The sequence below is a fragment of the Lagenorhynchus albirostris genome, chromosome 3, assembly GCF_949774975.1.
Source record: "Lagenorhynchus albirostris chromosome 3, mLagAlb1.1, whole genome shotgun sequence".
NCBI lineage: Eukaryota > Metazoa > Chordata > Mammalia > Artiodactyla > Delphinidae > Lagenorhynchus > Lagenorhynchus albirostris.
In genome coordinates, this window is record NC_083097.1 from 168,022,736 (window position 1) to 168,048,853 (window position 26,118).

The 26,118-nt window shown below is 54.5% G+C and overlaps 1 protein-coding gene across 8 annotated transcripts; it reads right to left on the reverse strand.

The window, feature by feature from the left end:
- Positions 1-87: 87 nt before the first annotated feature.
- Positions 88-25,959, reverse strand: ANKRD24 (ankyrin repeat domain 24). 8 transcript variants are annotated; one of them, XM_060145558.1, is made up of 22 exons: positions 25,366-25,959; positions 22,853-22,924; positions 14,187-14,273; positions 13,955-14,085; positions 13,789-13,877; positions 12,646-12,710; positions 12,091-12,148; positions 10,480-10,550; positions 10,182-10,288; positions 9,819-10,006; positions 9,298-9,326; positions 8,583-8,663; positions 8,338-8,445; positions 7,679-7,723; positions 7,490-7,588; positions 6,569-6,641; positions 6,268-6,386; positions 4,693-6,099; positions 2,279-2,446; positions 933-1,058; positions 639-704; positions 88-442 (listed from the first exon to the last, which is right to left on the reverse strand). In XM_060145558.1, the coding sequence occupies exons 2-22, from the start codon at positions 22,886-22,888 to the stop codon at positions 365-367; spliced, it is 3,231 nt and encodes a 1,076-aa protein (XP_060001541.1). In that variant the 5' UTR covers positions 22,889-22,924; positions 25,366-25,959; the 3' UTR covers positions 88-364. The 8 variants fall into 8 exon arrangements, with proteins under 8 accessions (XP_060001541.1, XP_060001537.1, XP_060001538.1 ...); XM_060145554.1 differs by lacking the exons at positions 14,187-14,273; positions 22,853-22,924; positions 25,366-25,959 and adding an exon at positions 15,111-15,444; XM_060145555.1 differs by lacking the exons at positions 639-704; positions 14,187-14,273; positions 22,853-22,924; positions 25,366-25,959 and adding an exon at positions 15,111-15,446.
- Between the last annotated feature and the right edge of the window lie 159 nt (positions 25,960-26,118).

A 26,118-nucleotide genomic window follows, 5' to 3' on the forward strand; every position in this document is an offset into this window, starting at 1 on the left:
CTCTCCTCACCCTAATCCCCAGTCCCTGCCCTGGGCCGCCCCTTCCCCGCTTTGCAGTGGGAGCCCAGCAATCAGGCCACACGATGCTTTCATCCTCTGCTCCGTGAGCTTTTATTCCTGGGGTGGCGTCTGATGATAAGACCAGACGTGAGGGAGGGGACTCACAAATTCTCCGGCGCAGGGAAGGGTACACGGTCAGGGCCCGGGTCTAGACTGGCCAGCGCATGCAGGGACCAGTGGGGCCGTGGAGGCAGTGAGGGACCGTTGGGAAGGAGCCCAGGCTGGTCTCCAAGTGCGGATGGTCAGCGCGTGAGTCTGGGAGCCCCGACTCGGGGCCTGGAAGGCGGAGGGCAGTGCTCTGACCTCAGCGGCCCTGGGCCTGGAGTCTTTGCATCTGCAGGATCTGACTCAGAATCCGCTGTACGTCTTCATCCATCTGACCCTGGGGTGGGAGGTGGAGAGAAGCGGAGAGAGCCTGGGCGTTCCCCACCGCCCCCCACCCAGCTTCTCCATTCCCCTCCCCGACCCCCCGCCCCGGAGGCCATGAACCTCTTCCCTCGACCAGCGTCCTGTTGTACAGGTGGGGACATTGAGGCCCAGGGAGCAGCAGTGGCGCACCCAAAGCCAGGGTGACTCACCTGAATGGCGTAGAGGAGGTGGCTCCTATACAAGGCCACCACTGCACTGTGGTCCCTGGCAGCTTCCTGTGGGTGTGGGGAGGGCGCTCAGAAAAGCAGAACCCCCTCCAAGATATGCCAGAAAGCCCCCTTTGCACCCCGAGCCCCTAGTTTGATGGCAGGCGCCGGCGTGGCTGTGCTGCTTGCTAAAATACTGAACTGTTTTCCTTCCATGCCTGGCCCATGTGCCCAACCTCCTGCCTGCCCGTCACCCTCCGGGGACCCCTGTGCCCAGCAGGTGGGCGAGGCTCTCACCTTCAGCTGCTCCCGTAGAGCCTTCACCTGGCCACGAAGGGCCTCCACGTCCGAGGAGCCTGGGGCTCCCGGCTGGTCCTTCAGTGCCTCCTTAAGACTGAAGACTTCCTTGGAGAGCTCTGTGATCTGAGGTGGGATCAGGGGAGGGTCAGCTAGCATCCTGAGCCCGGGGCTGGGGGCCTGCGACCTTTCCAGGCAAAGGACAGGCCTTGGAGGGAAAGTTGCGTCCTAGAGGTTAGCAAACTCTGCCCTGCAGGCTGAGTCCGGCCCATCGGCTAAGAATGGTTTCCACATGTTAAATGGTTGAGGGGGAAGAAGTCCGAAGAAGAATGACATTTCACGACATGTGCAAATGAAACCAAATTCACATTTCCACGGCCAAACGTAAAATGTTATTGGCGCACGGCCAAGCCCATTCATTGTCACAGGGTCTACAGCTCCTGCATCAGCGGCAGAGCTGAGTGCCCTGGCCAAGTAAGGCCAAAAACATTGACCGTCTGGCCCTTTACAGAAAAACCTTGTGGATCTTGGAGTCCCGGGAAGTGAAAGCGGAGACAGACAGAACAGGAGGGCCGAAAGCAGCCTGGCCTGGTGGGGCTGGGTCAGACAGGCCAGGGTTTGGGTCCTTCTCTACTCTTTCCCTGCTGGAGATCTGGGGAAGATGACTTAAACCCTCTGAACCTCAGTTTCCTCATCTGTAAAGAGAATCACACTTCTCACCTTGGTAGGCTGCTGTGATTAAGTTTAAACTGTGTCAGCAAACAGCAGGCACTCAATAAATGCTGGGCTTTATTGTTATTTCTATAGATCAGAGGTTCTCAACCAGGGGAGATCCTGCCTCCCGGGGACGCCAGGCAATATCTGTGTTTGTCACCACTGGGGGTGTTCCTGATATCGAGTGGGTAGTGGCCACGAATGCTGCTCCATGCCCTACAGTGCCCGGGATGGTCCCCCACAAAGAATAACCTAGCCCCAAATGTCACTAGTGCTGAAGGGGAGGAACACTGCTACAAATAAACCGTAATCCCTACCGCAATTTTATCTTCATTTTACAGAGGTGGAAACTGGGGCTCAGAGAGGTCAAGCGACTTGCCCAGGGTCACACAGCAGGTTGGGGCTGGGTTTCTCTGTGTGCTAAAGCACCTGGGGCTCTGGGGGTCACATCCACTGTCTAGTGAGGTGCTGTGTGACTTCAAGACACTCAGTTTGCCTCTTGGAGCCTCTGTTTGCTCATCTGGAAAATGGGCTGATTTCCCAAGGCTCTTTCAGTTGGGACATTCTTAGATTCCCTCCAACCTCTGTCGAGTGGGGGGCCCCCTGACTGAGCACAAGAAAAGGGGACCCACCTTCTTGTCCTTCTCCTTGGCGCTCTCCAGGGCCTCCTGGGCACGGCTCTGGGCCTGGCGTGCCCGCTCGGCCTCAGTACGTAGCCCCCGCAGCTGCTGCTCTGCGGTGGCCAGCTGGGCCTCGGCCGCGTGCCGTTCACTCTTCATGAATAGCGCCTCCCGCTGCACCTGCGGCCCAAACCCATGTGTGACCCTGAGGACGCCTGGACCCCAAAGATGCCTGGACACCAAAGATTCTGACCCTTCTATTTTGGTCTGAGGATATTCAAGCCCGTTTGGCCTCAAGGAATTTGATTCAGGGAAGTTCTGGATTTCTTTGGGCACGACGAACATTCTGACTCTGCCAAGCTGTGTGTCCTTAGACAAGTGACATAAGCTCTCTGTGTCTCAATTTGCTCATATGTAAAACGAGGATAATAAGAGCCTCCACGTCACAGGGTGATTGTGAGGATAAAATGAGAAAATACATGGAATACACTTAGAATGGTGCTTGGCACACAGTAAGTGCCATCTTCAAGTTTGTGATGTTGTTTTTAGTGTTATTATTACATAATGAACGTTATTATCATTATTATTACAATATAGCCAATGTTCTTTTCTCTGCCGGTGGTGTGAAGGTTTGTAGATTTCTTACGAAATGAAGGAAAAACAGAAGAGTCTGGATGAAAAGCAAACAAATGCCCCAAAATTGATGACTGCATTTTCACAAAAATATCAAGATTGGAGCAGTGTTAGATTTGCAGAAATTGATCCTGGGGGGGATCATTGGCCTTAAAAGAAATAAAAGGTCAGGGAAAATGGATAATAATTAGATGTTCCACTTAGTACAGACTGACTACACCTTAACAATTAAAAAAAAAAAAACTAAGTCTGAATCAAATCAGCCTTGCAAAATTTACCCACAAAAGAAGTGATCATGAAGGAAGGTAAAATTCAAAAAATAGGGCTTCCCTGGCGGTCCAGTGGTTAAGACTCCACGCTTCCACTGCATGGGGCACAGGTTAGATCCCTGGTCGGGGAACTAAGATCCCTGAAAGCAGTGCAGCCAAAAAAAAAAAAAAAAAAAATAGAACAGAATGTTCTTGGAAAAACAGTAATCCTGGCTACAATTATTAATCACTTGTACCATCACTGTCCTAAGTAAAATTAAACCATTTAATTCTCATGTGAGGACTAAGAACTATTATTACCTCCATTATACAGGTGAGTAAACAGAGGCATGGAGAGAAAAACGCTTTCCTGATGACAACTAACAAATGTGGCTTTTTATTCACATATTTGTTAAAAACAGTTGCTAGGTTTTTTTGCGGGATGTGTGTGTGTGTGTGTGTGCGTGTGCGTGTGTGTGTGTGTGTATTTAAGAAAAGAGATGGGGTCAAAAGATCCACCTTCAGGACTTCCCTGGTTGTCCAGTGGTTTAGAATCCTCCTTCCTCCACTGCAAGGGGTGTGGGTTCGATCCCTGGTCAGGGAACTAAGATCCCACATGCTGTGGGGCAACTAGGCCTGCATGCTCTAGAGCCCGCGTGTCACAACGAGAGAGCCCGTGCGCCGCTACTACTGAGCCCGTGCACTGCAACGAAGATCCCACGTGCCAGGGACATCCCCCGTGGATGTCCGTGGATTAAGAATCCACCTGCCAATGCAGGGGACACAGGTTCGAGCCCTGGTCTGGGAGGATCCCACATGCCACGGAGCAGCTAAGCCTGTGCGCCACAGCTACTGAGCCTGCGCTCTAGAGCCCACGAGCCACAGCTACTGAGCCCACACACCTAAAGCCCGTGGTCCGCAACGAGAAGCCACCGCAATGAGAAGCCTACACACCACAACGAAGAGTAGCCCCCTCTCGCCGCAACTAGAGAAAGCCCGCGGGCAGCAACAAAGACCCAACACAGCCAAAAATAAATAAATAAATAGATAGATAGATAAAAAGAAAGATGGCGGGCTTCCCTGGTGGCGCAGTGGTTGAGAGTCCGCCTGCCGATGCAGGGCACGCAGGTTCGTGCCCCGGTCCGGGAGGATCCCACATGCCGCGGAGCGGCTAGGCCCGTGAGCCATGGCCACTGAGCCTGTGCATCCGGAGCCTGTGCTCCGCAACGGGAGAGGCCACAACAGTGAGAGGCCCGCGTACCGCAAAAACCAAAACAAAAACAAAAAAGGAAGATGGAAAAAGGGCTAACCATTAGAAAAAATGATGGGGTCAAAATGACCGAAAGGTTTTTAAAAAGAAAACACCAGTTGAAACACCCAGGAGGTCAGAATGGCTGCAGGGTCAAAGGTCCACCTGGATATATCGCAGCGTCAAGTCTCTGCAGGACTGAAACCGATGGGGTCGAAATATCGCATGGCTGTGGGGTCAGAACAGACCACCAACTGGCTACTGGCTGTGCCCAATGAGGATCCCACCACGCTCACCTGGAAGACCTCGGCGCTGGTCTTCTCGTGGCGTCGCCCCAGCTCCTCCAGCTGCCCCTGCAGCCGGGCCACGTCGGCCTGCAGGGCATCCACGATGCGCTCGTGCTCCAGGCGGGCCACACTGCCCACACGCTCGCGCTCCAGCTCTGCCCGCAGACGGGCGGCCTCCTTGCCCGTGGCCACCACCTCCTGCTCCAGGCTGGCCGCCCGTCCCCGCAACTCCAGGGCCTCCTCCTGCAGCCGGTGATGCTCCGAGGCTGGCACCACTGACTGGTGGAGCACCTCGGAGGCCTCACGCAATTCCGCCAGGCCCCGCCGAGCCTCCTCACAGGCCGCGGCCAGCTCAGAAGCCCGGGCCTCAGCCACGTCCCGCGCCTGGCCCAGCTTGACGGCCGCAGCCCGCTGCTGCTCCCCGGCAGCTGCGGCCGTAGCCAGCTGCTCCCGTAGGGCCTGCACCTCCCGGCTCAGCTCCAGCCGCAACTCCTCCCGCTGGGCCAGCTCTGCCCGCAGGCCTCGAGCCTCCTCCTCGGCCAACAGCCGGCCGGCCTGGGCCTCGTCCAGCTGGGCTGAGGCCGCTTCCATCTCCCGGATGCGGCAGTCCCGGTCTCGGAGGTCCTCCCGGGCCTGCTCCAGGGCGGCCCGCAGCTGGCCTGTGTCACCGCTGCTGACCCCGCCAGCTCCACCACCCTCGGCCTCCGCGGGCTCACACTTGCCGTGGGCCGCCTCCAGCTCGGCAGCACTGGGGTGCAAGGTGGGGCCTGTGGTGACCCTCGGGGTCGTGGCCTCCACTCCCACGGCCTCCGTTTTCATGGTCCCTGTGCCTGTGAGCTCTTCCTGCACAGCACCTGTTCCACTGGCCTTCCATTCTGGTTCCTCTGTTTTCATATTTGTGGACTCTGCTCCCGTGGCCTCTGTTTCTGAGTTTCCTCCTTCTTCTAGAGATTTCGTTTCTGTGACCTCAGCCCCCGCGGCCTTTGTTTCCAAGCGCTCGTCGCCCACACCCTCTGTTTCTGTGGCCTCAGCGTCCGTGGGTCTTGTTTCCGTGGCCTCTGCCACCATGGATGCTGCTTCCAAAGCTCTGGCTTCCGTGGTTTCTACTCCCGCAGCCTCCTCATCTGTGCTCTCGGCTCCATTAACTCTGGTTTCCGGAGCTGCAGTGCCGTTAAGCTCTGCTTCCACTGGTCCGTTTCTGGCGGCCTTGGCTCCCGGGCCATTGCCCTCCCTAGGGGCTGCCTCCTCTTCTCCAGGGCCCTCCTGTGCTTCCTGCTGCCCCAGCGCCTGCAGGGCCTTGGCATGCTGCCTGCGGAGCTGGTCAAACTCAGCCCGGAGAGAGTTGTACAGCGCTAGAGGGATGACCTCGGCCAGACTGTCAGCCTCCATCTCGTCCTTCTCAAAGTGCTCCAGGATCTGGCGGGGGCAGGGCAGCCGGGCAAGAGCTGAAGTGGCCATGGGGGGCACAGGGCAGCCATGCCACTTTCCCTGTCCACAGACTCAGCCACGTGCCCGCCCAACCCCCCGGGGAACAGCCCCTCAGGTCCGTCCCCACCCAACCCTCCCGGGCCTCAGTTTCCCCACCTGGACCTTCTCCATCAGTTCCTGGTTCTGTCTGGTGAGCGTGGCCACCTGCTCCTGCAGCGAGGCCAAGAGATCCTGGGCCGATGGGCTTAGGTGCTTGGAGAGCAGCGCCTCAGCCCCTGGCAGGGGACACAGAGTCAGACCCCAGGGTCCCCGGGCAGGCCGACTTTGGGGAGTGGAATAACTAACGGGGCGGGCCAAGCTCCCTCCCAGATGCAACCTCTCTCAATGCCTATGGGTCAAGGCTCCAACTCCTGGGGCCCCAGACACAACGGGTGGGGGAGGGCAGGTGGGAGCTCACCTGGGAAGTCGGGCAGCTCACCCTCCTCGTCCTGCAGGGTGGCCACATCATAGCTGGTGTTCTCCCTCTCATTCTGGTGGGGGGGTGATCAGGGTCCGGCTCGGGGTCTTGCCCTCCCTCCAGCCCCCATGTCTCCCCCAAGTTTGTGTCCATAACCCCAACAACTAGGGGTGTACGTGCCACCTGGTCACAGGGGACCAAGAGAGGGATGGGAGTGAGTCCTTGAAAGGGTGTGTCTGCAATTCTGTGTGGGGCCACGGCTGTCTGCCTGTGTGCGAGTACCTGCAACAGTGGTTCAGGGTCTGTGGGTCGGCGGTGAGCATGTGTGTGCACGTGTGGGCGTGCACAGTGGCCCCGGTCTCTCCTATGTGAGTCCCCGTGACTGTGTGTGATTTTGCACTTGTATTTTAGTCTGTGGTGTGTGACCGTTCTGTGTTTCTGTATGTGTGCATGTGCGTGAACGTGGTTGTGTACATGTATCTATGTTTGTGTAATTATGTATTTTGAGAAATACTTGTGTGTGTACATGTATTTGTGGGTGTGTTGCCTAGGTGTGTGATTGAATGAGAAATATCTGCTGTGTGTGCCCAAGTATTTGTTGTGCATGTGTGATTATACACCCACAGATGTGTTTGTTGTGTGTTTGCCTGTTGTATGTGTAAGACCACATATATACAAGCGTGGCTGTTCATCTCTGCACGTATGTCAGCATGTGTGATTCTGTGTTTTTAAAATTGTCTATTATGTGTACCTGTGTTTGTACGTTTGTCTGTTCTGTGTTTGCATGTGTGTGAGACTATGTGTATTAGTGTGGCTATCATGCAGCTGCAGCAGAAGACAGGCCCTTCCCCCTGGTGGCCCCGCCCCTGGTGGCCCCGCCCCTAGAAGCCCCACCCCTGCCCTGCTCCCCGCTGGGCCCACCTCCAGCAGGGACAGCCTGCTCTGCAAACTTTCCACCTCCCGTCCTAGACTCTCCTTCTCCTCCTGCCTCTCTGCCAGCAGCTGCTGTAGCTCTTGCACCTGCAGGGAGGCAGTGGGGGGGGCTCAGTGGGCCTCTGGGGAAAACACTGGGCAGCTGGCCATCCAGCTTCCCCCCACCTTCCACCCTACCTGTCTCTCCAGGCTGTGGAGGGAGCTGGCCTCCACCTCTGGCAGCTGACGGAAGAAAGGGGCCTGGGCTTGGATCTGGGCTGGGGGGCCTCCCTGGCCTACCTCCTGCTCAGTGGCCCTCCATCCCAACCACAGATGTCCTCTGGCCTATTTTGTGCCAGACCCCCTTTAGGGCCACTAATTCGTTTATTTATTCATTCACTCACTTACTCAAATATTCATCCATCCAGTAAATACTTATGAAGCATCTACTGTGAGCCAGGTGCCATCAACCATGTCTGCCCTCGTGGGCTTACAGTCGAATGGGTGAATATGAATAAAATATACGGTACATCCAATAGCAGTAAGTGCTTTGAATAAAAATAAAGGGAACTGTGAAGTGAGTCGGGGTGTAACAATTTTAAATAATTTGAGTAGGGGAGGTGTCTTTGAGCAAAGACCTGAAGGAGATGAGGGAGGGAGTCATAAGGACATCTGAGAAAAGGTGTTTCTGGCAGAGGCCACAGCACGTGCAAAGGCCCGGGGGCAGCACCGTGCCTGGAGTGTTGGAGGAACACCGAGGAGGCCCGTGTGTGTGGAGAGGGAGAAGAGGTAGGGTACCCCCAAAATGGTACCTGCTGCAGGCTTAGCCCAAGGCCCATGTCTCTGAGGCCCCTCACCTCCTGCTTCTTCCGTTCCTGGTTCTGCTCCAGGCCCCGGATCTTCTGCAGCAGGCGGCCCCTCTCCTGTCGCAGCCGCACGATCTCCTCATAGGCATCTTGGTCATCCTGTCCCCCGACCCCGGGAACCCACCACCTTTACATGATGCCCAAGGGCTGTACCCTCCCGTACCTGAGCCAGAGCTTTCTCCCCATCCTGCCTGGAGTCCCTCCATGCCTCCCCCCAAGGCCAGGGCATCTCTCACCGGCATCGGGATATTGGCAGGGGGCTGAGGTGCCTTTCGCTTCTTGGGGGCCCCTTGCTTTTCATGGCTGGACACAGAGTTCTGGGGGGAGGGGTAGAGGGGGTACATGGGGGACATGCCAGCCTCCCACCCAAATAAACCAACACAGCCAACCCACTCTCTGTCACCAGCCCCAACTGTGCCCTCACTTCCTGTGTGATCTCGAGTGAGTCCCTGCCTCTCGCTGGTCCTCACTTATCCCAGCATAAAAGGGGGCAAGACCACATCTCCTGAGAGCTCCAAATCTTATGTTTTACCCTCTGCCCCTCTCCATGCCCTGGCACTTTCCCCAGCTAGACCCAATTGTTTACAATTCTTTCCCTATGGAGCTGAGATGCTGTAGTGCCGGAAGAGAGAAAGCGGCCAGACCTGACTCCTTCACTGACTGCACCAGCCCTCACCCATCTCAGTTCCCTCTACCATCCCACCCTAGCCCCATGATGTGGCCCCATCCCCCCAGTGTTCTCACTGAGTCTTGAGAGTTATGCTGTGGGTGCTGCCGCCACTTGGTGGCAGCATACCCCGAAGGCAGCATTCTTCCCCAGCCTGGTCCTTCCCAGTATTAACCCTGAGTCAAGGGTCCATCTCTTCCTTCTCTTCCCAGGGAGCCTGGGGCAAGGGGGAAGGTAGTGTGTGCACAGGGAGAGGGACTTGTTCGCTGCTTAGGGATCCATACCTGAGATGATGCCTCGCCTGAGTCATCCTCTGGGAGGGCAGGGGAGAGAGGGAAGCAGGGTCAGGCACTGTTCTAGGGATTCCATTCCTAGCCCTAGGAAGGGCATTAGTGAGCCCAGGGGACTTGAGAGCGCTCCCAATTCCCCCCAGAATCAGGACTTTTAAGGTAGGAATCAACCATTTTGACAGAATACTAATAGGAGGGGCCTTGAAACTCTCAAAAAGAGAGAACAGTGGCATCTCCAGGATGGGGCAAGTGGAAGGGCCAATTCTTAGGAAAGGTAAACATCCAAGCATATGGATGACCCAGGAAAACAGAGTTGACCCCTAGGCTATTCTAAAAGCTCTGGGGTTCCTCAAAACTGTCCTGAGTAGTGTGATGGGAGCAATGAAACCTCCTATAATACAAATAGGGATACCTTGAAACTATCCACAGTAGGGAGGGAGAGAAAGGGGTGACAAGAAATTACCTAGAAGATGGAAGAGGGTGCTCAAAATTGTTCAGAGGTGGGGTTTGCATACCGCTGGGTGCTGAGGGGCGCTGGGCGGCCTCCTGCAGGAGGTGTAGGATGAGTTTGTCCCCTGCCAGGGCGCCGTAGTGAGCAGCGTCCTGGCCCAGCGCATCAGTGATGCCCGGCTGGGCCCCACCCTGCAGCAGCACCTCCACTGTTTCGGGGCTGGCTCCCTCACAGGCCAGCATCAGGGCCGTCCTACCAGAAGAGGAGGCTACTGAGGGGGTGAGGACATTTTCAAACCACCACACCCTCCTCAACACCCAGGGTGGGTAAGGGGAGGAGGACAACTAGATCCCACACCCAGAGAGGTTAAGAGACTTGCCTAAGTCACACAGCACACAATGGACTGGCTGAGAGGGGAGATGCTCACCTGCCCTGAAGGTCCTGGTCATTTGCAGCAGCCCCTTGCTGCAGGAGGAGGCGGCACAGATCTGTGTGACACATCTGAGCTGCTATGATGAGGGGAGTTGTACCCAGCTGGGGGAGGGGGGTGGGAGAGGGGTGAGACAAGGCATGAGAGAATGACTCTGGGAGGTGGGGAAGCCTATGACGGCCCCCAAGCTTCCCTCCAAATCTTCATACTTTTCAAAGGGTGCCTGGGATGCTGCCACTGGGTGGCAGCATACCTCAAATGCAGTATCCTTCCCCACAGGATCCCAAAGACTCACCCGATCTCGGGGATTCAGATGTGCCTTGAAGGAGCAGAGCATTTCTGAGCAGGAGACGCAGCCGCCAGCCGCTGGAAAAAGAGAGAAGGGTGGGTAGGAAGGGCATGGCTTTGATATTTTCTGGGGGCCTTCTGCCTGAGCGTGATTCTTATCCTTTATTTCATGAGAAACTCCCACCTCCCCCAGAAGATCAGTGACAAAGATATGACTCCTATTATACAGATGAAGAAACTGAGGCCCAGCCAGGCCCACGGTCACCCAGGGGGTCAGAGAAAGAGCCAGGATGAGGACCCAGGTCTTCTAATTCCCAGTCCCAAGCTCCTTCCACATTCCACTGTGGGTCCCTCTTAGGGTGGAACGTTTCACTGATTTTCATGTATTTAACCCCTTTTGATTCAACCAGCATTTATTGTGTACCGACTATATACCAAACCCTCATACAAAGAGTGTTAATATTTACTACAGAGATCAGACCTCCGCTGAGGTTGGGCAGGCTTCTTGGGGTTTGATCTGAGCTTGGGTTTTGATGGTGAAAGGGGGAGGGTAGAGGTCACTGCATGGACATGGACCCTGAGGCAGGGAGGAGCTTGGAAGGACTTGGTCATCAAGGAAGTAGGACAAGGTGTGTTATGTCCAGAGCCTCAAAGAGGGAAGGAAGGGCTTTGTGCAAGGAAGTGTTGCTGGAAAACCATTAAACTCTTGGATTTCCCTGGTGGTCCAGTGGTTAAGACTCCGCAATTCCACTGCAGGGGGCGTGGGTTCGATCCCTGGTGAGGGAACTAAGATCCCACGTGCTGTGCAGCATGGCCAAAAAGATAAAATAAGAAAAAAAGCTAAAAAAAAAATCATCAAACTTTATGTGATTACCTACTGTGTGCCCAAGGACTTATAGGGTTTTGTTTGCTGTTGTAATCCCATCGCTTAGAACCGAGCCTGGCACACAGCAGGTACTCAATATTTATTGAAAGAAAAAAACCATGGAGCTTCCATAACGTGATCAAAGCCTTTGCCACCACTAGGTGGCAGCGTACTCCAACTGCAGGGAATGTTTCAACAGTGAATAAAACTCCAGAGCAAATGTATTCCACGCTCCCAAGAGGATAGACGTTTCTTGAGTCATCAAGTGAAAGACATTCTCGAATGTCATGGGCACAGTGGACAGACGTTGGGCTGGGTCCTGGCTCAGGTGGGTGGGTCCCTTCCCTCCCTCAGGAAAGGAATTTGGATTTGATGACTATGAAGGTTGCCTGGACCTTTGGCCTTCCTGAGATTCCCTAGGAGTTCCTTGAAGCAAATTATACTCTGGTCACCCTCTGATCGTCCTCACCCAGGCCCAGCATACAGCAGCCTGTGCTTCGGGGTCAGACGGCCTGGATCCTCCCCACTTTCTTGCTGATAAGCCTCAATCCCCTTGTCTGTGCAATGGTCATCGTCCATGGCTCAAAGGGTCACTGAGGATAATGCAGAGCCCAGTGCCTGGCACACGGTAGGGGCTCCATGAGGAAGGAGGTGGAATGTCCTAGGCAGGTCCCCAGAGCCCTAGGTAGAATAATTCCCAAGCCTAGCACCCTCTGGGCCATGGTGGCCAGGGCGAGGCCAGGCTGCACCCACCTGCGTGATGCAGGGCCGTCCACCCACTACTGTCCACAGTATCCACCACGCAGGATGCCTGGGGGGGGAGGTGTGTCATTGGAGGTGGAGCCATCCCTGTTTAGGAGCCATCCCTGTTGCCTAATTTCTCTAGGAACTGCCCCTCCTTGGGCTCTGCTGTATTTCAGCCTCCTTGCCTCCCCCCTTCTCCCCTCCCACCCACCTGCTCTGTGGAACCCACTTCTCACAGGCCCCCAAATGACTCTCTTGGCTTTTATGAAAATCGGTGAGAAAGAGGGATTAGCTGGGAGCCCAGGGGCAGCTGGGGGTTTGGGGAGAAGCTGGGCTCAGGAAATAGCTGGTATTGGGAGTATAACTTGGGTGTGGGAAGTAGCTGGACACTCAGGGAGTATCTGGTTGTCCAAGGAGTGGCTGGGACTCAGGAGTAAAAGGGGCCAAGGAATACAAAGGATTCAGGGGGTAACTGGGGGTTCAGTGAATTCCTGGAACTCAGGACTAGTCAGGGCAAGGGAGTATCTGGGGTTGGGAAGTATCTGAGGCAGGAAAGGACATGACCTGCAGTAGTTGCTTCAAGCACTGAGGGTGCCCATACTTGGCGGCCAGGTGGAGGGCACTGTAACCTGAAAGGGAGAGAGAATGTACTAGAGCTTCAGATACTCAGGGAACTTCCAGTTGCCCCCCCAAACCTGTGTCAACTACTTGTGATGACTCTAACAAGTCCCCAAACCCAGGTACTTCTCAAAACTGTGCTACTCCCTGGGACCAGAGGCTCTCCAAACCTCAGCTAGTAGGTGTCCCAGACAATCTCATCCCAGCTACACTCCACATCCATCCACTCCTCAAGCACTACTGTCCCCAGCTACTCCCCAGGTCGCCAGCTACTCCCCAGGTCCTCAGCTACTCCCCAGGTCCTCAGCTACTCCCTCGGTCCCCAGCTACTCCCTCGGTCCCCAGCTACTCCCCAGGTCCTCAGCTACTCCCCCAGTCCCCAGCTACTCCCCAGGTCACCAGCTTACTCCCTAGGTCCCAGCTACTCCCCAGGTCCCCACTACTCCCCAGGTCCCAGCTACTCTATAAGCTCAACTACACCAAAGTGCCAGCTATGCCGCTTTCTTTGATACTCCACAAATTCCCAGTACCCATACATCCTGGCTCCTATACTTGTTGCCCTGAAGCTTCAGATGTGGCTATGCCCCATGCCTAGCTATTCCCTGAGTCCCAACTACTCCCTCTGGCCATGCTTTCTATTGCAGTTATCCCTCAGGGCCCTAGTTAAGTCACACACCTAGATTCTCCTTTTGTCTCAGCTACTCCCAGAGCTTCAGCTAACTCTAGAGCCCAGCTACTCCATGCACCTCAGATACTCCCCTCCAAAAAACTGTACTTGTTATTCTCACGCCCCCAGATGCTCCTCAAGCTCAGATGCTCCTCTGTTTCCATTACTTCCTCTGACTCAACCACTACCTGAGTCCCAGCTCTCCCTGATCCACAAGTTGACTCACTCTGTTTGCTGCCGGCCATGGTCTCCATCCTTGGGTACCACAGCCTGACTCGCCCCTGTGCCTCCCTGGGGGCACTGAAGAGAACCCCCCTTTTTCAGCAGGACATGGAGGCCATGAAGCAGGGCCCGGCTGGACCCTCAGGCTGGGCACCTGGTCTGAGTTCCTCTTCCCTCCCCCAGGGCCCGGCGGGTAGTACCTGCCCCATCCGTGCTCATAACGTTGGCGCCGTGTGTCAGCATCACCTCTAGACAGCTAGCTGCACCCCTCATGGCCGCCAGGTGGAATCTGGAGGCCAGAGGTCAGGGGTCAGCTGCAGGGTGGCCACCCCTCAGCCATCACACCCCCAGGACGTGGGCACTCACGCGGACTTGCCCTCGGGGTCCAGCTTCGTGGGCACCAGCCCCTTGCGGACAATGAGGGAGGCCACCCGTGCGGCATCATTGTTCTCCACGGCCTGCAGCAGCCGCTCGTCACTTTTGCCCCAGTCCTGGCTCTGCGGGGCACACCCAGGGGAACATGGGACTGGCAGCCACTGCCCCTCCCCACTCCCCCAGCAGGGGCTCCGGGCTCTCACCGCCCGGCCTGGGCACTTGCCTGGCGCCTGCCTCTGGCTGCCGGCTTCGGGATGGGGCAGGGGCCGCAGGGTGGGCAGGAGCCAAGGTCAGTGGGGCTGAGCCGCAGCTGCCGGGGGGAGTGGTCCTGGGTGGGGGCCTGAGACAGCAACCCTCAAGCCTGGGTCCCCAGCATCTGCCCCCAGGTCCATCGCCCCAGCTGTCATACACCACTTCCACCATCGTACCATTAAACCATCCCCAGATCAGCCCCCAGCATCTTTCCAAAAAGTTGTCCCCCAAACCTAGGCTCCCAGCCCATCCCTTAGTGAAAGCCACCTTTCCAATATCACCTCACCATATCCCTTTCTGAACTACCCTCCGAAATCTTCCCATAGGAACCCCTAAAAAGGTTGCTTCAATGTCCCTCAGCACCACCCTCTGCCATCTATCCTTTGACTGCCTCTGAGATGTCACAATTGTCTCCCAAATGTCCCAATATCTGAAATGCATTCCAAAATGTCTTCCCCAAATTCCTGACATGTTCTCCAAAATCATCCCCCCAATGATCCCATCATCTGTCCCCAAAATGTCCTCCCCTAAAATCTTTCAGATGTCCTCCAAAATTGTTCTCCAAATGTCAATATCTTTTCCCAGAAAAGATCACCCAAAACAGCATCCAAACTGTCCCCACAAATGATCCCCCAAAACTGTTCCCCAAAACTGTCTCTCTAAATGCCCTCCAAATTCTCCTGTGTCCCCATCTGTCCTCAAAACCGTCCCCCCAAATGTCCCATCCACCCCCCCAGTCTCTGCCCCGCCCCCTCCCCCCTCCCTGATCATCCTTCGCGGGTCTGAGGGTGGAGGGTCTAGGCTCTGCGAGGTCAGGGGGCGGGGAGGGGCGGGACGGGGAGGGGAGGAAGGGCCCGCGCCCGCCCCGCTCCCGCGCCCCTTCCCCCGGCCCTACCGCGAAGGAGGCGGCGGCGCAAAGGCACAGCTGCTTCATGGTGTCCAGGGCGCCGGGCGGCCGGGCGGCCGGGCTCCGGGAGGTGACCAGAGGGAAGGGCCCGCGATGCCGGGGCTCGGCCGCCCGGCCCGCGCGGTCCCTCCAAGCCCCGCGCCAAACCTCCCCCGCGTGCCCCGCCTGCTGCCCCCCTCCCGGCCTCTCCCCTACGGGTCGGGGGGAGTGCCAGGGAAGGGGGCTGGGCTCTGGGGGAGGGGCACCGCGGTGGCCCGACCTGACCTTCTTGCCACCGGGAGGCTGAGGCAAAGAGGGCCAGGCTCCCAGGATCTCCATGGACCCGCCTGCGTTCGTCTCCGCCTCTCTGGGGGGGGGGGGGGCGGGGAAGAGGGGGAGTGTGGGATACGGGGGGGTGGTCTCAGGTGACTCCCGGTCTGGTTCCACTGCCGCTGGGCTATCCGGGCTCTCCCTCACTCATTCATTCACTCATTCATTCATTCATCATCCACCAGCGGGGCTCTGCCGTCTGACAAACCTGAATTTGAATCCAGGGCACCCCCCACCACGCCCCCTGCCCTCCACACACCCGCATTTACCATCTATAAGATCGGCCCAGATACTTACCTGCTTTGGACTTCACTTTCCTCATCCGGGAAATGGGTTTCATATTAAACAGTACCTACTGCAGAGGGTTACTGGGAAGACTAAATGAGATGCTAGATATGGGGCCTGGAACAGTGCGCCATAAACACGGATTCAAAGAAAGATGTGGTTGGGCTGTGTGCATATCTAATACTGAATCCTAGGGACGCAGGACATAGTAGGTGCTCAGTTAAACCACTGAAAGACAGAATGGACACAGCCTTTGGCTCTAACTCCAAGGGGCTGGGAGGGTCTGTGTATTGCTGCTTTTCTCAGACTGGAAGCCCCTTGAGAGCAGGGTCCCACTGAGGCCTCCCTGGCAGAGGCCAGGGTGGAGTGGGCAGTTGGTGAATGTTTGCTCTGTTAATGTGTGACTCACAAAGCCAAGCCCTCTGAGCCATGTGTATTTCATTCATTCAGTCCATTTGTGCTACAGGGTGCCTGGCACTGCACTGGGCATTGGGACTCAGTGGTGATGAAGACAGATGTCCCTGCTATCACTGAGGTCCCTGGGGAGACAGACACATCCATGGATTTATGAACCAAGGTGATCAGGGCTATTATGAGGGAAGCCCAGGTGAGCTGGGAGCTCAGAGAGGACTCTTGATATCATCTGGGGAGTCAGGGAGGGCTTCCTGGAAGAAAGGACATCTGAGCTGAAACTTGAAGAATGGGCAGGAGTTGGGGAGTGGCAGGAACAAGATCATGTTTGGGAGAAATCATGAAATAAATTGCTCTCCTGGACCAGTGTGGTAGCCTCTGCCCTGGTCCAGGACCTGGGGCGTGGGGTGGGGCAGGGGTGTGCATACTTAAGAGTGGGGGCAGAGGAGGAGAGGTGCTAGCATAGGAGCTGGAGGAGGGGGTCCTGGGAAGGCGGGGGAAACCAGGAGTGTGGGGTGTCAGGAGAGCCACAAATGGTTCCAAAAGTCAGGATAGTCCACTGTGTTGTGGATGCAAATTCAAGAAGGGACCAGGAGAAGGGAGAAGATTGGGATTACAGGGGAGAGAAGGGATGAGTGAGGAGACAGGCCTTCAGGAACCCAAATTTAAGAGCAGTGACTGCTGACAGGCACTGGGGCTTTGAACCCAGCTTGGCCATTGTATAGTTGCTGTGTGACCCGGGGCCAGCCATTCTCCCTCTCTGGGCCTCAATTCTTTAACAATGGGATAGATAATGGAAGGAACACTATAGAGCCGGGTTCCTCCACCCAGAGGCACTGCTGACACTTGGGGCCTGGTCATTCCCTGGGGTGGGGCCATCCTGGACTCTGTGGGGTGTTGAGCGGCACCCCTGGTCCAGAAACACACACACACCACGTGAAAACCGTAAACGTCCCAGGTATCACCCAGTGTACCCGGAGGCAGGATCACTGCCGTTGTCCGTGATTATTCTTAGACACCTTTAGGCAGATGGAGGGAGAGGTGGGGGCAGGTAAATGGAGAATCTGCTGATAAGCAATTGGGGAGTTGGAAGGAGGGTGTTAAGGGCTCCTCTCTCCTCTTACACCGAGGGGGGGTGGTGTGACCCTCTCAGGCTTGTCCAGAGAGGAGACTGAAATGGATCTCCCAGCTCAGGCCTCGGATTTCCAACTGCCCTCGGCCTGTCCTTCTGGATGTTAGACAAGCTCAGAAGCCCCCCGCAGTGGGCCAAGGGCGTTGCTGTCCCTGTAGGGGCTTAGGCCAAGTCTTAGCATCATCTCACTCCTCTCTCACCCCATACCCAATCCAGCAGCCAACCCCGCCAGCTGTAAACTACATCCAGGGACCCCTTCTCACCCATGGTCCAGCCCCATCACAATTCTATCTGGAGGTCACCTCCTCCCAGGCCTCCCTGCTTCTGTTCCCCTCCCTGGTCCACAGCTTCCTAAAGCCTGCATCAGAGCATTTCTCTTTTCTGCTCAAAAGCCTCCAGCGACTTTGCTCGGCATCAAATGCTAACTGCTCACAGAGCCCAGGAGGTTCTATGGCAAGCGGTCCAACTGCCAACTGAGGTCCCCAGGGCTGGGGTGGGTGGCGAATCCCAGCCCACCCCATCCCCACCTGGTTTGGTCCAGCTCAAGAGCTAAGAATGGTTTTTACACTTATAAGTGGTCAGGGGAAAAAAAAAATCAAAAGAAGAGTAATACTTCCTGACACATGAAAATTATATGAAATTCTCATTCCAGTGTCCATAAAACAAGTGTTATTGGGATGGGGCTATGCCCATCCATTTTCAAATGGCCTATGGGAATTCCCCGGTGGTCCAATGGTTAGGACTCCATGCTTTCACTGCCGAGGGCCGGGGTTCAATCCCTGCTCAGGGAACTAAGATCCCACAAGCTGTGTGGCATGGCAAAAAAAAAAAAAAAAAGTTTACTTTCTGGCCCTTTACAGGAAAAATGTGCCTAGCTTTGCTCTAAACAATCCTCCTCGTCAACTCTCTGAGCTCATCTCCCCCTACCTTTCCCCTGGTCCGTGACATCCTGCTGCAGTGGCCTCCTTTCTGGTCCTCAGACAGCTCTGCCCACCTCCGGGCCTTTGCCCTTGCTGTGTCCTCCACGCGGAATGCCCTCCTTCCTCCACTGCCCACAACGCTGATTCCTTTACTGTCTTTTGCACTGGAAGACACCTCTTCAGAGAGCCCTTCTCTGATCACCCCTTGTCACTCTGACCCCTTAGTGGGGGGTTATTTTTCCTTCATCGTTCTTATCACTACCTGACGTCATCCTGTGTACCTTTCTGAAAATATTGTTTCCTCTTGATCTCTCCACAGAATCTCACCTCTGCACAGGCAGGAATTTTTGTCCCCCTTAGTCACTGCGGCAGGATCCCCAGCAGGTACCGGGTATAGATTTTGAAGGACCAGGTGTAAAATGAAAATGCAGGGCCCCTTGTTGAAAAATTATGAAGAATTTCAAGATGGGGAGAAATGAGTATGAAACCAAACATGGGGTCCTTCTGAGTGGCAGGGTATGTGTGTGTGTGTGTGTGTCTGTGTGTGTGTCTGTGAAGCCGGCCCTGATCTCCAGCCCACAGTAGGTGCTGAATAAATGTTTGTTGAATGAATTAAAGAAATAGTGACTCATTTAAAATAAGGTCACATATCTAATATATATCTATATGTACATTTGTTCATTTCAAGAGTACTTTTCAGGGCATCCTAATAATAAACTACAAGCTACAAAATTCAATCAATCCCCTAGTGCCTGTGTTGATCTAATAGCAATAAACTACTTTGTTCAAACTGAAAAAAAAAAGAAAAAGAAACAGTGACTCTGGGAATAAAAGTGAGGGAGAGACAGACAGACAGACAGATTTTCCAAAAAGTGTTGAGGCACCGGGAGTTTACGAATCTCTAAAATTTTCTACAAATCCGCACTCTTCTTCCATGTAGGATTTTTCCAAAACCTGAAATAAGGGCAGGAGGTTGATGGGAATCCAAAGACTAGGCTCCCGGCTCCAGTTAACTCCCATCTTTTTTCTTTTCTTTTCTTTTCTTTTTGTGGCATCGCGTGTCATGTGGGATCTTAGTTCCCCTAACAAGGGACCAAATCCGTGCTCCCTGCATTGGAAGCGCAGAGTCTTAACCACTGGACCACCAGGGAAGTCCCTCCCATTTTATGGATGGAAAAACTGAGGCCCAGAGAGGGTGCGAGAAGGCTCAGAGCAAGTAGGGCACTCTGCTGGGACCTGGCAGAGCAGGCTGTATCATGAGAGAAGCAGAAAGGAGCGGAGAGGGCGCGCCGGGCAGGTTATGTGCTGAGAATGGGAAATGGAAGGTCCGGAGAGATGGAGACGGAGGTGGAGACGGACCACTGCAGTCACGGGTGTTTGCTTTCTTCCCTCGGGGCAGCCGAACAAAAGCTGAACCTGACTCCTGCGTTTGGCAGAGAAACTGGAGCCTGGCAGGTAGAGGGACTGACGGGGGTGGGGGGCGGTTTTGGGGGGGGAGTGGAGGACCAGCTTCTCCTCTCCTTCCTCCCCCAGGCCTCCCATCTGCCGTGCCCGCTCCAGCCCAGGCTGGCTCTGCTCGCTGCCCCCGCCCTCCCTGACACACCCAGAGACCCTCACACCCAGGCTGAGGTTTTAACACCCTTCTATTCCTGTCCTCATCTTGACACTGTGCCAGGCACCTATCAAAACACACCCACGTCCCAAATTAGGTGTTTTTTTGGTTTTTTTTCTTTAAATTAAGGGTACTTTAATCAATTAATTAATTTATTTATTTTTGGCTGTGTTGGGTCTTCTTTTCTGTGCGAGGGCTTTCTCTAGTTGCGGCGAGCAGGGGCCACTCTTCATCGCAGTGTGAGGGCCTCTCACTGTCGCAGCCTCTCTTGTTGCGGAGCACAAGCTCCAGACACGCAGGCTCAGTAGTTGTGGCTCACGGGCCTAGTTGCTCTGTGGCATGTGGGATCCTCCCAGACCAGGGCTTGAACCCGTGTCACCTGAATTAGCAGGCAGATTCTCAACCACTGCGCCACCAGGGAAGCCCCTAGGTGTTTTTTTGCTTTTGTTTTTTTTAGCGGCACAAAAGTTTTGAAGGATTGGATTTCAATAGGACTCTGCTTTTGAAATTCAACAATCCCGTGGTTTGGTTTACCACTGGCTACAGCTTCTCCGGAATCTTTAGCAGGAAATGTGAACACTAACTAGGAATCGATTTCGAACGGGATGAAAATTTTAGGATCGTTTCGCAGTGAATGAAGCTAACTCCAGGCCACGTTTTGTAGGGCTTAACAAACAATTTATTCCTTGCTCTGGTGCCCTCTCTCTCTCTCTCTTTCATTCTCTCTCCCTCCTCCTCTCCCTCTCCTTCCTTCTCACTTCAATCAATGCAAGTTTCCCCGCAACCAAGGCCCAATAACACAGCCCTAGTAACACAGGTGTTCCTAGTAACACAGCCCAGGGAGAAGGCAGGCATTCACTTCCTAGCTGTGTGATGTTGGGGAAGTTCCTTAACCTCTTTGGGCATCGTTTACTCATTTATAAAGTGGAGATAAAAGCTCCTACCCCATATGATTGTTATGAGGGTTAAAGGAGCTGACATCTGGCAAAGCACATGGAAATCTCCTTGTAGTGTTTGAAAACAAATAAATAAAAACAAAAATGGGATGAAATAAAAATGAGTTCAACGGCATTGAATTTAAATTTTAAACGTTAAAATAAACAAAATGAAAGGAATGTTAAAATTGACAAATAATAAAAATACATTTAAAAATCATTTTGAGGGGGGAATTCCCTGGTGGTCCAGTGGTTAGGACTCTGAGCTTCCACTGCAGGGGGCACTGGTTTGATCCCTGGTCAGGGAACGAAGATCCCACAAGCCGCGCAGCACAGCCAAAATAAATTAAAAATAATAATAATAAATAAAATAAAAATCAGTTGGGAAAACTTTGGAAGGCCAGAGGATGGTGGAGATATACACAAAGTCACCAAGCTAGTCAGGGGCAGAGGAAGGATTCAAACCCAGAGCCATCCGACTTTAAAACCAGGCTTGGGACTTCCCTGGCGGTCCTGTGGTTAAGACTCTGCTCTTCCACAGCAGCGGCCACGGGTTCGATCCCTGGCTGGGGAACTAAGATCCTGCATGCTGTGCAGCAAGGCCAAAAAAATTTTTTTAATTAAAAAATAAAACCAGGCTGTTCCTCTGCCCCGTTTTTGACATTCAAGGACTCCTCAGGCTGGGCCCTCTCGGGCCTCAGCTCCCCCTCACATTCTCTGCTCCAGCCAAAAGAACCTCTTCATCATCCCATTATGTCCCTGTATCAACCAGGCTCTGCCCAGCCTCCACACCTTTGCTCACACTGGTCCCCATCCTCCTCCCTGTGTGCCTTCACTTGTCGAACTAAATCTTCCCCATCCTTCCAGGCTCTGCTCCAGCACCACCTCCTCCAGGTAGCCTCCCTGATTGCCTTGGGCCTTCCGGATGGGAAGGCCCTGTCATGGGAGAAACACCAAGGGCTCTAAAGTCAGACACGTGTGGGTTTGAATCTCCCTGTTGCCACTTTACTCTGTGACCAGGAGAGGTGAGTTAACCTCTCTGGACCCTGGTTTCTTTGTGCTGTAATTGGGAAGTCTAGCCTGACAGAGAACAGTGCTCAGGAAGGCTGGCTGCCACACTCTACATGTGAATGCTCTCTTAGCTTCTGTCACTCTGTGCCCTGGACCAGCCTGCACACTGGCAGGGACTAGCGGGGCCGGGAGGGAGTGGGTAATGAATGAGGAAGGAGTGCAGTCTCTGGAAGTTCACAGCCCAAAATATAGCTGCAAGAGAAGCCAGCTAGACCCCACCTCAGGGCCTTTGCACTGGCTGTTCCCTCTGCCTGGAATGCAGTTCCTGCAAATACACACATGGTTTCCTCCTCCTTTCCCTTCTGATCTTTACTCTAATATCAGCTTCTTGGTGAGGCCTTTCTGGACAACCTGCTTTAAAACTGCAACCATCTCCCCTGCTCAGGATGCTTTAAATTCCCTTTCTTTGTCTCCCTGGTACAAAATATGCCTTTTCACTTATTTATCTTGTTTAGCATCCATCGCCCCAACACAGCTGTCAGCTCCACAAGGGCAGGGATTTCGGTCTGCCCTGTTCACTGCTGTGTCCTTTGTGCCTAGAACAGCACCCAATACAAATATTTGCTGAATAAATACTCAAAAGCAAGAAATCAGGGTCCCCGAGAAAGTGAGGCCCCAGAAAAGTAAGTGGTCACTGTAGCTGGGAATAGAGATTTTCCGGAAGAAATGTTCCTGGAGACAAATTGCGAGCGATGGGGAGGATCTGATGCACAGTAGTACAGGGAAGAGAATTGCAGGTGGAGGGAACAGCCTGGACAAAGGCATGGTGGCTGAAAAGCTTTAACAGGAAGTAATGTGGAGATCAGGGCAGCAGGGGGCAGTAGAGAGGAAAGGGAGGGGAGGTGGCCAGAGGCTAAAAGGGTAAACTTGAACCTGTGGATGGTGGGCAACCATGAAAGAGTTTTGAACAGGGAGGGGCTTGGTCATACTGCCAAAAGAATCTGATGACAGACAGAGGACAGCAGTCCAAGGGCCCAGTGGATCTTCAGCCAGGTCCTGGGGGACAGGAGCCTGAAGTTGGGGGACATCAGGCATCTCAGTGGCCTCAGACTCACCTCTGTCTTCTTAAATCGTGCCCGGAGGGTCTTCATGGCCAGTGTCAGGTGTTTCTCCTCTCCCCAGGCCACCTACAGAAGGCCAGGGGGTAAGGGACATCAATCCTGGTGGGCAGGAGTATCGTCCGCCTCCCACTCCTCAAAAGTACCACTTCCTCCTCCCCGCTGGCCATCCCAGCCCCTAGAGCAGGACATGAACCTATCCTATCTTCTAAATGCTGTGTGTCCTTCAGCAGGTCACTTGCCCTGTGTTTTACATCTCTCTTCCATAAAATGCAGGAAATAATCCCCTCTTACCCAACTCGTGGCCAGTTTCCTGTGAGGTTCCTAGCATACAGCCTGGCAAACATAGGTGCTCAATAAATGTATCCCACCAGTATTCCCTGTTGCCCAAGTAGATCAGGCTTTTTCTGGTTTCAAGCTTTTATCTGTGCAGTTACTTCTATCTAGGATGCCTTTCCCTCCCCCCGCCTCTGGTGAACTCCTATTCATCCTTCACAGCCCAGTTCCAAAATCCCATGGTGTTCTGATCAGCTTTGCCTCTTACTAGTAGGCAGAACTCTAACTCCTCAAATTGGGTTCCCCCAGCTCTTCCTCTGTCCCACCCCTGGCTCCAGAGGCTGGAAATGTCTGGACTGGTTCTGTTTTCTTGAATAGTTAGGGGCTCCTGGGGGCCCAGGCCCAGAGCCGAGGTGTCTTAGCACAGAGGCATGTTTCTTGGAAAGTCAGAAAGAAAATCCTTGCAGCTAAGTCCCCTTACACCAGCCTGGCTCCTGTGTGAGTGAGAGCACGGAGGCAAGTCACCCAAGGTGGGCAGAGGTCCGGGGTGATGGCTGCATGCATGTGTGTGCACGTGTGAGCACAAGGTATGTGTGTGCATGCATGTCTGTCCAGCTTAGCCTGTTTTGTGTTTCGTGCATGTGCAGGTATAGAGGTCAGGCAGGGATCTCAAGGGGGCATTTTGCCAGGTGTCTGGCTAGGAATTCCTTCCTATGTCTGAGTGGGATTTCTGTTAAGACATATCCTTCACCTGTCCTTTTACCTGCTCACCTGCCCATGAATTCTCCAAATCATCTTTCCACCCATCCACTCACCTGTGCATCCATCCTCCCACCCAAGCACTTCTACATCCACCCACTGTCCACCATCCGCCCAACTTATGTTCTCATGGTTCTCCACGTACCCTTCAACAGTGCTCTATCCACCATCCACCCACCATCCACCTGCCCATCCACCCACCATCCACTGATCCATCCACCCACCATCCACTCACCCATCCAATCACCCACTGGCCACTACCCACCCACTCACCCACCCAGCTCATCTTCTCATGGCTCTCCATGCACCCTTCAACCATCCTTCATCCACCACCCACCCACCATCCTATCCACCTGCCCATCCACCCACCCAACCACTCATCCAACCACCTATCTACCTCAACTATCCACCCACCCATCCACCTATGCACCCACCCATACAGCCAACACCCACCTACCATCTACCCACCCAACCATCCTTCATCCACCACCCACTGACCCATCTACTTACCACACATCCATCCAAAACGCACCCACCCATCCATCCACTTGTTCATCCACCCTCCCACCCATCTACTGCCCATCCTTTCATTCACCCCTTCAATTTACCCCATTCAATCAATGTACCCATTCACTCACCACCCACTCCACCCACCCTTTTTCTTTACTCCTGTCTAACGGGCTCAATCACACCCAGAGCAGGGTGTAACTGACACCCAAGAGAGAAGTCCGCAGGTTGCCTGGGCAGGAGGGAATCCGCAGGCTTGGGGGAGGGGGAAGTACCCTCATCTAGGGACCGCTTCCTGGAAGAGGTGATGATATATGAACAGGGCCTGATGGCTGGGCAGGATATTGAGCTGCAGCAGCAGAAAAAGAGTGTACGTACCCTAGACAGCGCAAAGGCTGGGAAGTGGGAGGTGCACGCATGAATGAGTGTGTGTGTGGGTGTCAGCGTGCCTCAGCATAGCTGGGACACACACCAGCCTTTCCTTTCTCCCACATGCCAGGGATCAGGGGCAAGGAGCCTGAGGCCCTAAGGGGAGCCTCCATCCCAGGCCTCCCTTAACTCCTTCCCCTCCTACCTCCTGCAGCTCCAGTGACTCCAGCACCAGGCCACTGTGTCCACTGCCAGCTCTGGTTACCTGCTCCCAGCTGGGCCACCAGCTCGCACCAGCAGCTCCCAGCTCGCAGCTCTGACACCTGATCAGCTCTGAGCGGGCAGCTGCCCCAGGGGGCCGGGGATGAGCAGAGGGAGGAGACAGGCTGGCAGCAGGGCTGTCTGTTGGCCAAGGGGCTCTGGTGGGAAGACACCGATGTTCTTCCCGACCACGGCTGGACGGATTTCAGTTTCTGGAATGAGCCACCCTTTTCCTCTCTTCTCAGGCTTTGTACTTGCGGTCCCTATGCCAGGAGCCCTCTTTCTGTACCTCCTGTCACCCCCAACTGGCTGATTCTCCCCATCTCAATCGTACTCACTGTTCAGATCTTTGCTGCAACATCCCCTCCTCCAGGAAGCCTTCCTGCTTGCCCCCAGGCTGGGTCAGGTGCCTCCTCTGAGCTCCTTCATTGCCCAGTGCCCTCATTACAACCCACTCACACTAAGTCACCATTGCCCGGTCACAGGGTGCTGCCTGTGTTCTCCAGCGTCTCCCCAGTAAACAGTAGGTGCTCGATACATTTCTTAAATGAGTCCTCAAGGCCTCCAGCCCCGGTGATTGTGAGCAGTTTCTCCAGCCTCTTGGTGAAGTCAGGACCTGTCCTGCTGAGTGATAATCATCCACCTGGATAACGTTCAGATAACTTAAGAGTGGCGTCCGTAACCCTCCTTAGTGAGGCCCCAAATTGCCACCCCCTGAGGCCCCCGCACACATGCACAGGTACCCTGCATTTGTAAATTTAGAAACTTATTAAATGTGCAGGGGAAAAAACCTTGGACTCGAAGCATAAGTCCTGGGTCCCTTCTCTCAGGCCCTGTCCTGTGAGGGATGGGGTGCGGGGAAGGGGCGCAACAGTTTACTCATTTGTAAAAAGGGGAAAGAGGGAACCGATCGCTTGCGCCCCTCATTTTAGAGGTGACTAGAGAACTCTCACGTGGGCAGTCCCCTAGTTTCCAGCCCAGGTCACTGGACAGCCCTATTCTCGCCACCATCCACATCCCCAGCACAGTAGGAAGCTGGCCGCTCTTTCCAGCAATTAATATGGCGACTGAGGCGTTAGCGCGAGCCGCAT